This window comes from Pyxicephalus adspersus, chromosome 7 (genome assembly GCF_032062135.1).
Source record: "Pyxicephalus adspersus chromosome 7, UCB_Pads_2.0, whole genome shotgun sequence".
Classification (NCBI taxonomy): Eukaryota; Metazoa; Chordata; class Amphibia; order Anura; family Pyxicephalidae; genus Pyxicephalus; species Pyxicephalus adspersus.
In genome coordinates, this window is record NC_092864.1 from 63068831 (window position 1) to 63080253 (window position 11423).

Genomic DNA, 11423 nt, shown 5'->3' on the forward strand with positions numbered 1-11423 from the left:
TGAGGTATGCAGCAATTATGAACAGACAGTCAGACATAAATTCAGGACCACAGGTCACAAGGATCATACAACTGCTTGGCACCAATGCCTGTGTTGGGTGGTGGATCTTCTCACATACGCTGTGATGTATAAACTAATGCCCATCTGTGGGTGAACATTTACCCAGGCTTCTATGAACAGAAACATATGAACATGTGCCAAAATCTACTTGCGTAAAAATGCAAAGTTTGTTAACTAGTGATATTTACGTGGATTGTATATTGAACGCTTCTGACCAGGCAGTGGAATGAGGAGGCATTGGGTGAAGCTTGCAGACTGGTTCTGGATGAGATTTCCCTCGATCCTGCGGCTCCTGGTGGAAAAGTGGAATACAGGAGAACACTAACTGTCAGTTTTCTTTTCAAGTTTTATCTGGAGGTGTTATATGCTCTGAAATCAGAGGTAAGTTTATTTATGTACTTATTTATGTATTTATTTTAAATAATGTACTGTGACTTAAAGGATATGGTATAGATCAGTGTTTTTCAACTTTTTTTGAGCCACGGCACATTTTTTTACATTGAAAAAATCCTGCGGCACACCACAAATCAAAAATGTTACAAAATGACACTCTGTAGCTAATTCTTTTGTCTCTAAGAATATACAAGAAAACTGTTACCTACTGCCACCCACTGACATGGAAGAGTATTACATTACTCTGCCAGTCACTACAGGACAGACACTCGACAATGGTAATTAGATAATTTCCCACGGTACACCTAAAGATCTCTCATGGCACACTAGTGTGCCGCGGCACAGTGGTTGAAAATCACTGGTATAGATAACATATTTTCTTTTATTATGTTTATGCTTGATGTTTGATCCATCAGAACCCCAACCACCAGAGATCATTCTAAACATGGAAGCGCTCTTGTCCCACCCTATGCTCACCTGACATAGAAGTTAGAAGGTGTTGGTGTGCCTAATACTAGTACTGTTATGTTTAAAGAACATATCCATGTTTGTTTAAATTAAAAAAATGACTACCCAGCAGACTTTAGGTCAGACAAATTCAGGTGTACCTGAAAACCTCAATATAAATTACTGAGGTTGGCAGACTAGGCCGACTAGTGTGCGCTCTTTGATTCAGTATATATGTCATTTGAAGAGGTACATTGAAGCAATTTTAAAAGGATTAGAATAATGTAATTTTGTTCAGGTATCTATCCTGGAAAAAAAACAGAGTTCATCATATACCCACTGAACTAGTTTATTGAATCTCAAGTAGTCGCTAATGGTAATGCATGCAATAACATACATAAATAATACATTTTATGCATGAATTACATCGTTACATAGTAAGTCAGGTTGAAAAAAGTCCATCAAGTTCTACCATTAGGGAAGTAAACATATCCCAGATATAAAACCCAATGGATGTAGTTGGTCCAGAGGAAGGCAAAAAAAAACTTTTTACAAAACTATTTGTCCAGGCCTAGTTACAAAAGAAGTGTACATGTCCGGTGCTTTAGGTTCAAATACTTTTAGCCTGAAGTTTCAGCTTACATAAAAGAAGTCAGAGGTCACCTTAAGTCAGATATTTCATTCTGTAAGTTGCCTGATTTTTCTTCCATTTTCCCATCCCCTAGGAGTGCACAACGTCATCAAACAATGGTTAGTTAAAAGATGTAAAAGGTGTTGTAGTGTTTCAGAAACTACTGGTTGAGAAAGTCTACTTTAGGGGATCCTAAAATCTACCACACAAAACTGGTTATTTTAAAAGCTGCCAAAGTCTTAGGACCAAACTGGCATTGGATTGAAAGTGGTTCAAAAACTACATTGTTAAAATGTGGTTAGGATTAATAATAGGGCCCCTTGTAACGTCAAAGCGTAATGTTATACAGAGACACATTTGTAAATAAATAAGTAGCATTTCAATATTCTTTTAAGTTCTCATACTTGGTGAATAACATGTTTAGAAAGTATACATAACTTAACTAATATGTGTGCCATGTTTCCTCAGCTCATTGTGAATGGTCATAGTCATGCCATGGGAATATCGCTGAACAACATTAAAAATGGCAATAACCAGGGCACCATACCAAAGACCATACAGAAGTACCAAGTCAGTAAAGCTGTTTTTTGTCTCTTGCCATACAACATGTTAAATTAGACTTTACACATCTAGTTTTACTTTCTGTTTAGGACAATACAGTTCATCAGCCTCTTCAGGATCCTGTTGGTCGCCCCATCATGCACCGAACAGCCCTGATGCAAGTCTCCGGTGAAGCAGTATATTGTGATGACATGCCATTCATCGATGGGGAGCTTTTTATGGCCTTGGTGACTAGTTCTAGAGCTCATGCAAAAATCATGTCAGTATAAAAAATTAATTCTGTTTTTTTTTAATATGATAATCCACGTGGGCTGTAGTGTAAAATTTTACTTATTACGGCTTGTTTGAAATGGTAACTTATTTTTTTATTATTTACATGCATATTGGATACAACAGTATATTAGAGTCCAGTTAATCAATATAATAAAAATATATATAAAATTTGTCTCATCTGTATGTGTAAAATAGTTCTTAGGGTGGTTATGTCAAGGTTTATCTATTAGTTAAATCAGTAAAACAAGATTGTCAAAGAAGCTCAGAGCAACTCTGCATTTATACCACAGATTTCCCGTCAATTTTTGTATTTGTCTGCAAGCTGAAGAGAGCCCCTTTTCCTGTAAACACATTCCCCATAAAAAAATGGGAAGACTGGAGCTCAGCTTTTTTGGCATTCACCTGTTACTATTCGATCTCCTCTCTGTAAGGCTACGTACACATGTGCAAATGGTTCTCTCCTATGATAACCGGCTCAGGGCTGATATTGGACGAGAATCTTGAGTGTGTACAGGGCTCATCGTCTATCCTCAGAACCCTCAGATCCAATCCACAGACGATGGACGACAAACGATCATAATACCAGTAAAGCGGAGAGAGCGCAGCAGAGTGCCACTCCGTCCTTCTTCCCCTCTCTCTAGAGCAGAATGGCGCTGTATGTACATCACTCGTTCATACATCGTGAAGTAGGGAAAACAAGGTGAAAGTAACCATTGCAATAGCACTTTGGAAAGGCAGAAAACCTGGCATACATTTATTATCAATCATCTAAAATAATTTATGTTATGTGAAAAAAAGTTGTCATTATCAGTAATACCTTACTTTACTATTTTTTTTGTATGTTAATTTCAGATCCTTAGATCCAACAGAAGCACTAAGCATGCCAGGAGTTTGTAATGTTATCACTGCAAAAGATGTTCCAGGATCGAATGAATTTTCTTTTTCTGTGTGGCCTGATAGGCTTATGGCAAGTGATGAGGTATAGTGAATAAGTGAATGTTGGGAGGAATGTGCCAGCAGTTTGATTTAGTGATGTAGACCTCATTGCAGTACTCCAAACATTATATTACATATAAATGTTTAGGCCATGTTATAGAGTTTTTTTACTGGTATACTGTAAAAATATATATATGCTTTATATATCCAAACATTCTAGAAAAACTGTTATGGAAAGTTAGTAAAGTTTCATGTTATGTTATTTTGACCTACAAAAAAAAATATGTCAAATAGATAGTCTGTGAAAAAATATTTGAATGCTTCTTGTTTAGAGGTACATAGTTTCCCTTAAATAGTTTTGTTAGTTATACGTGTACAAGAGATCATTTCCATTGAAATGTATATCAGCCAAGATTGATCTTTGTGCCAGACAATTTGGTAAAAACAATGCATTTTCTATGCAGCTCATATTGTCAATAGTTGTTAAGCAGGGTACCAAAAGCGGTAGTAAGCAAGCTAACAATGTAAGTAAATAAACTACTAATTTCAAGCCAATTATTAGCAGTTATCAAAAAGGCTGCCTTTTATTAAATAAATGTATTATTATTATTATTATTATTATTATTATTATTATTAAACAGAATTTATATAGCGCCAACATATTACGCAGCGCTGTACATTAAATAGGTATTATATATAAGAAATAAAAATAGCAACCTTCAATACACTAAACACACAATAGACATATTAATTACAATAAAGTATACAAAGGTAAATATTTCACGAATGTGTATGAGTAACGAATAATAAATCGTAGGGTCACTTGAACACTTAGAGACTAGGAATCTCTCTATCAGGTATAAAGACCACAATACAAACCTGACAGGGTTGTATTACTTTGATACTGTATCCACCTTTAGGACACAATTTAGGTTATTGTCTTTTACTGGAAATAATTTGTCTGTAGGAAACTAAAAACATTTTTCTTCATTCCAAGGTCCTGTGTGTTGGTTATATAGTTTGTGCAGTGGTTGCAGATACACCTGAACATGCCAAACAAGCAGCTAAAATGGTCAAGATCAACTATGAAGATATAGAACCTGTGATACTCACTATGGAGGTAAGTATCTTGCAAACATTACACTATTTGCAGTACTGTAAATGAAATTTAAGTAGGAAATGAAATTCAAGTAGGGCAATGTAGGCAGAAAATAATGGTATCTGAACGGTTCCATTTGTCTCACAAGCCTGCAAACATTGACACTACTACAGTGAAATCTCAATCAAATCCAAATAATAAAGTATAAAAATACATTAAAATGACTTCATCTCATTGGCAAACTAGTTATACTTGGTGTTTCTCTTTTAATCTACTAAGCATTCAAAAAAGTAATTTAAAGTAATTAAAAGCTAATAATAAGACATAAATTAAGGGGCAGGTAATGTTTTTGCTTCTCATTAGAAATTACCCCTTAACTGATCTGGGTTAGCGGGTGGATCTCCCCATGCATTGCTTTTATCAGCTAAACTTCTTCCGCTGATTAATTTATACAAATATTTTCTATTTTTCCATTGAAACTGCACAGCAGTAACGAAACCACAGAAGGAAGGTCCTGCTTCTGTCCCTTTTCCTCCACTTTCTTCTCACTATTGTAAATAATTATGAAAGATCAATTTTAGGACAGGTACCATACCTCTGCCCCTTTAGTTGTGGAAGATTATACTTTAGATAATAATATTTTGTACTGGGCTTCTGAAACATCATCCTTCGAGTGACCATTGGGGAATTGCAAGAACACAGTACGCATCTAGTTAACAGTACATGCATGGTTTATGTGCATGTGTTTACTACTAGAGGAACAAAGGGAAGGTGTTTTCTCCTGGGTAATACATTTGTTTGGTGAGGCTCCCAGAAATGGTAGTAATGTCTTCAAAAGTTTTAAAGAAGAATGAAAGAGTATAGAAGAAGACACACTGTTAGGGACAGTTCTTCTCTAACATCCTCACATCTAAATATGTAAAAGATGGAAAGAGAAGAATGGATTTTGTTGCCAAAACAAGCCCAAATATATTGTTGCAATAACAAGTGATTTTCAAATAAATGTTGATATATTCAAATAACAAAATATTAATTACATATAGTTCCATTTAAACTTCATGTGTCTTGTAGAACTTTATCACTATAGAATCAGAAATAGTAGCACTATACAATTATCATTTGAAACGATATTTTAATTAAATGTTGTCTGTTACCCGACGCGTTTCGCCCAGGCTTCTTCAGGGGTATAATGAGAATGAAGTATAATATGTCATATATACAAAGGATGAAAAAGAACAAAAATAAGAACAAACAATTAGTGGGAAGATGTTGATGTCTGTATATTCTATGTTTCTGAAAAGGAGTATAATTAGAAGAATGTGTCACAAAGTGAGTCACACTAAATGTCCACAGATGGTGAAGCAAGAGATAATCAACTACTGGAGACAAATGTTTAACAACAAGATGAAGATTCCTCTTACTTTGTTCTGCGATTTTCTGTTGTGTCTCCAGGACAGAAAGTAGGGATATCTCCAAATTGAGAAACAGAGCACAAAAAAACCCAAAAAACAAATAGAGACTCTTCTCTACTCTATACAAAACTGAAAAAAGTTTTGTTTTTTTGTATACATTAATTTGCTGTTGCAATTGAGCAACAATAATCCTAACTATAAAGTTATGTATTCGCTGTATTACCAATACCACCAAACATGTATACGGTCTTCATTTATTGTGGGGTCTTTTTTTCTAGGATGCAATAAAACACAATTCCTTCTTTGAACCTGAAAAAAAACTAGATCATGGAAATGTTGATGAGGCTTTTAAAACAGTAGATAACATACTTGAAGGTATGAAAAACAATAAAAATCTACTTACACAAAAAATCTACAGAAACCAAATGCAGTGACCAAATAACCAAAACTATATTAAATAATATTTACATGTAACAGGTGAAATACATACTGGAGGACAGGAACATTTCTACATGGAGACCCAAAGCATCCGTGTTATCCCTAAACCAGAGAACCAGGAAATTGAGATATATGCATCAACACAGGATCCAACATACATGCAGGTCTGTGTATATTATATTTATATAATATATACGGTATATATATATGTATAATGTATTTAAATAATTTATAATGTATTACTGTTCAGTTTACTGTATATAAAAAGATAACCAGGGAAACTATATCCATACAAAGTGCAAGAATACCCTTTGCTGGATATTGCATTTTTAAACTACTGTATTCTATGTGTAAAAATGAACTAATTGATAAATGTGCATTTAGTAATTAGGCTTTTCATTTTAATGTGGTACAAATTTTTATATTGTGATTTTCTTTCATGATTTATTAGGTTAAATAGGAAACGCAATAGTAAACCAAAGTTTTAGGTCACAGTTAGAGCAGGGGTGTCAAACTCATCACTCAACTGCATCCGGCCCGCATGCCACTACGTATTGCAGCGAGTGATGCCACTACTACAATTTCCGGCATCACTTGTGTCTATAGAGCAGCGACCAGTTCTCTGTCTATGCATGGCTCCGCATTGGGCTGTTCTATAGTGGCAAGTAATGCCGGGAATTGTAGTCTAAGCATCACTCGCGTCTATGCAACAGTTCTCTCTCTATGCATGGCTCCGCATTAGGCTGTTCTATAGAGGCAAGTATTGCCGGGAATTGTAGTCTCGGCATCACTCGCATCTATGGAACAGCTCTCTGCCTATACGTAGCTCCTTATTTGGTTGTTCTTTAGACGCAAATAATGCTGGGAATCGTGGTTTTGGCATCACTCGCATCACTCATATCACGCAGTCACTTTCAGCACCGGAAAAGGTTTATCCAGAAGAAAAAAAAAAGGTAAAAAGGCTGGAGTTCAGCTCTAATTATAACTTCTGACCCCCATCACTTTGAAGGTCAGCCATGGTAGAAAGAAGAAGAATTTGAATGGTAAAGTTGCAGCTGCTGAAGAATGCAGTGTGGAATGTAAGCATTGGGGTGCTACTGAGTGAAATTCTGATGCTACTAACCCTAACATGCTATAAAAAGTGTTTTGACAACTAAACTTCAAAAATCTTTTTAAACGTGTTCTTATAACACCCCCATCCCTTCCCAAGCAAGCTTGTTGACAATACTATGTTCAGGGGCTTAGCAATTACATTAATTTGGCAGCTGTGTCTCCTTAGTTGAGGGGTTGTCCTGCCTAATGATATTAGATAGCTTTGCATACAGACAGGGAAATCTGTATACCATGATTCATGCTTCTATAGGCTGCTTTTACAGATGGGCTTGGTAGGGGTATGACCCAGAAGTAGAGTCGTACAAGGACATGGTCTTCTTATAACTCTGATTTACTTAACCAGGCACGCAAATTGGCTACGCTGGTAAGTATCTGCTTCCATGCCCAGTGTGTTCACAATTAGAAGGGGAGAATCAAGATCACAAGGCACTTTGCGATAGAGACAAAAATAATAGTCATATATACTTTAAACTGTGCATTTGACTGTTGTCCAGTAGTTCCATTGCTAAATGACTGGTTTTACAAATGGGTTTTATATCAGTTATAAAATGTCTCTGTGTCCATGATTACATTTTAAAAATGAAAAAACAAATTGATCAAGTTGTTCTGTAGTTTAGAATTCTTCAACAAACTTCACCCCCCCCCCCCCCATTTGTTGGGAAAACTGGTTTGTAAGATATTGTATACCTTGTTATTTAATGCCTGATATTATATTAACCTCTACTTGGAACTCCTGTTATTACTGTCACTACCCTTGGTGCTATTTTCAATCATCTTACTTTTATTTCTTATTTCTTCTATATTATTAACCTAAAATCTCAAAAATGGATTAAAACTAAAAATGGTACACCTGTATTTATTTTTCTTTTATAGCAACTAGTAGGCAAAGCTTTAGGGATACCTTCTAACCGCATCAGTTGCCATGTGAAAAGGATTGGTGGTGGATTTGGTGGAAAGATTGTGAAGACAGCCTACATAGCTGCAATCACAGCCGTGGCAGCCAGAAAGTAAGTGTCTCTCTTCTCAAAAAAATATCTGTTGATCCTATTTGATCTGAATACCTATTTAATAGTCAGTAATTCATTACAGGAGCAAACGTGTCAAATTCAGAACCCATGGCAAGAAATGTATCTTGCACCTTGTCCGTGTACATTGTCTGGCTTCAGTAAAGTTGACGTTGAAATTATTTTAGGAATACTGCCTGTGCTTTTCTTCTGGCACTGTTTATTGTAAAAACTAAAAAGGATTAAGACTGAAAAGGGAAACCAGCAGCCTCTTGGGATACTTGGCTATGGGCTGCTCCTTCTGTGCATGCCCAAAATCGAGCATGTGTCATAAGGAGCATTGTTACAATGTTAAAAAAGTGCCAATGTTATAAATGTGTAATGAGATGTGCACTTACAATTTCAGGAAGACACATAACCCGATCTCATGCCTGTGTAGTGCAAGATTGGGTGATGTGTGAAGAACCGAGAAGAAAGAAATTTCTTTCTTAGCAATTATTTTTAAATTATTGGTTCTATAATAAAATTGCTTTTATAATCATCTAAATTTTTTGTACGCCAATATGCAAGTTCCTAAAGTTTGTCTTTTTACCACTCTGATCTAATTCTGATTCTTTATTAAATACAATTTTAAAAAATATTTATTTTCAGTGAAGTATATATGTAATTGTAAAATTATTATGAATTACAACATTCTTATATCTCCTAACTGTTGTAAAACGCTTGTTGGAGACAAGCTCAAAACCAGACAGGAATTGAGAGAAATGCTGCAAAAAGAACAGATAGAAATTATTCTTTATTCTAGAACACGTTTCTCTTTGCTGTTTCCACTGGTAAGAAAAGGTATCCACACTTCCAGCTGTTTGTAGACACACCAAAGCTGGTAGAAGTGGAAAATTGCTGTAAAGTACAGAGTGCATTATGACCATTCCTGTGAACTTATTGCAAATGGATAATTATTATAATTGGAAGATGACTTATTACTGTTAAACAAGAATTTTTAGAGGAAAGAGATCTGCAAAATTTGTTCCCGCTAACTTTTCTATATGTATGTAGTTTTAAACACATACATAGGAACCAGGCCAAAAGAATGTAGACATATAATTTTCTTTTTTATGGTGGGTGAATGACCATTTACTCATTCCTTCCATTTACACAAAGCACTAATCCACAACACATTACAGGAGATTGATGCTGGAAGTACACCTAGCTCCCTAAACTGCCTATTTTCCTAATTTACCACTCCCTTGAGACTTGCACTCACTTGTAACTTTATTATTTACCCTTCCTGTCACAAACCTTCATGCTAACTCCCTCTAGCCACAACACTTACTCTTACACTAATCCTCCATGTAACTCCAAAACTTATTTTTACACAAATCCTCCTTGTAACCCCAAATTAACTTTTACAATATTCCACCCAGATACCCTAACACTATCCCTCTTTATTGTTTAATTTAATGCCTTGTTTGAATTCTCATCCTTAGTCTTTGATGCTGAGATTGCTGGCGCACTATTACTCATCTGCACAGAAATGTATTAGGGACAGGATCCTTCAAATTATTTTTTTTTTTTTTTTTGCTAAAGTAACGGATATATAATGCCTGCTCCATAGCCATCTGAATATTCCAACCCACTTGCCAGATGTCAGTAGTTAATATTCTGAGGTCAATAGTTCTGGGTTTTTTCAAACAAAGCAAGGCCCTCCTATGCTTAATGAAGAATCTATGCCTGCAAAATGTGTGTCCAGGCTGCCTTCAAAATTCATTGTGTTCCTATGTTTTAGAACTAAGCATCCTGTTCGCTGCATTCTGGAGCGTGGTGAAGATATGCTAATAACTGCAGGACGACACCCCTATCTTGGAAAATATAAAGTGAGTTCCATAGAAGTTCATGAATTTCATGATGGTTCCCATTGCCCAACCAACATGGTGAGCCTCTGTGAGCACTAATAGGCACTGCCAGTGGTTGGAAGACCTCATAGCCCCTACCACACACCATGGAAAAGAGACTCAAAGCAGGGACCAATTGACCTAGGGTGGAATTAAAATGGCATAAAGTTAAAATGTATACAGCTAGTTAAATGTTTCTAGAAATAAAAAAAGGTTAAATATCAATTTGTAACTGTCAGTAACTCTACTAATGTATATTTATTTTACAGGTGGGATACATGAATGATGGCAGAATTGTAGCAGCGGATGTAAAATTATACAGCAATGGTGGATGTTCGGGGACAGAGTCTGTATTTGTAAGCCCTAGACCTTTAAATCACCAGCAAATGTCATTGCAATTCCAGCTAAATGTACATTTGCTATATTCATAACTAGAAATAGAGAAATTGCATTAGCTAATCTACTGAACTATTTTTTTACAAATAAATACTCCTTTGAGAAAACCTATTTTGTCCCAAACTAAGTGAATGTATTTTTGTGATCCTACGTGCTGACAAATGTATTACTGATAAAACAGGCCCATAGTGGAAACATAACATTTGCTTTGGTCCATAATGAGTAGAGAAGCAAAAGAGTTTAAATAATTAAAAGTAATATCATGGGACATCATGGGTGATCTAGTAAAACAGAAATGAATTTGGTCCAGGATTGAAAACATTTGCCAACTAATAGCAAATGATTTTTGAGAAATCCATTACAGGTTTGATGGATCACCCAGGTACTTCCATTATGGGGCCAGATTTATTAAATTTTTCCAAGACTGAGTAATCCAAAGAAACCTGGAATGGATCTGGTTCAGGATTGAAAACATTTGCTAACAAATAGCAAAGGACTTACCCTGATTCACCAATGGAAGTGAATCCTCTCCAGCCTTGGAGAGCTTTATGAAATCATGGGCAGCACAGTGACTAAGGGGTTGGCTGCAGCGCTAGGTCCTAGCTTCGAATCCCAGCTGAGACACTATCTGCATGGAGTTTGCAGGTTCTCCCCGTGTCTGCGTGGGTTTCCTCCAAGTACTCCGGTTTCCTCCCACATCCTAAAAACATGCAGTTAGGTTAACTGGCTTCCCCCTAAAATTGACCTTAGACTACATTAATGACGTAT

The 11423-nt window shown here is 35.9% G+C and overlaps 1 protein-coding gene across 1 annotated transcript in view; it reads left to right on the plus strand.

Annotated features, from left to right (window-relative positions):
* LOC140336079 (aldehyde oxidase 1-like) overlaps positions 1–11423 on the plus strand; it is a 45679-nt gene that overhangs the window by 23475 nt on the left and 10781 nt on the right. Inside the window, exons 13-22 of the mRNA XM_072419131.1 lie at positions 279–441; positions 2000–2101; positions 2182–2351; positions 3218–3344; positions 4299–4421; positions 6091–6187; positions 6290–6414; positions 8237–8370; positions 10154–10241; positions 10529–10615. Coding sequence (XP_072275232.1) covers positions 279–441; positions 2000–2101; positions 2182–2351; positions 3218–3344; positions 4299–4421; positions 6091–6187; positions 6290–6414; positions 8237–8370; positions 10154–10241; positions 10529–10615 — 1216 coding nt within the window. The remainder of the gene's footprint in view (positions 1–278; positions 442–1999; positions 2102–2181; positions 2352–3217; positions 3345–4298; positions 4422–6090; positions 6188–6289; positions 6415–8236; positions 8371–10153; positions 10242–10528; positions 10616–11423) is intronic.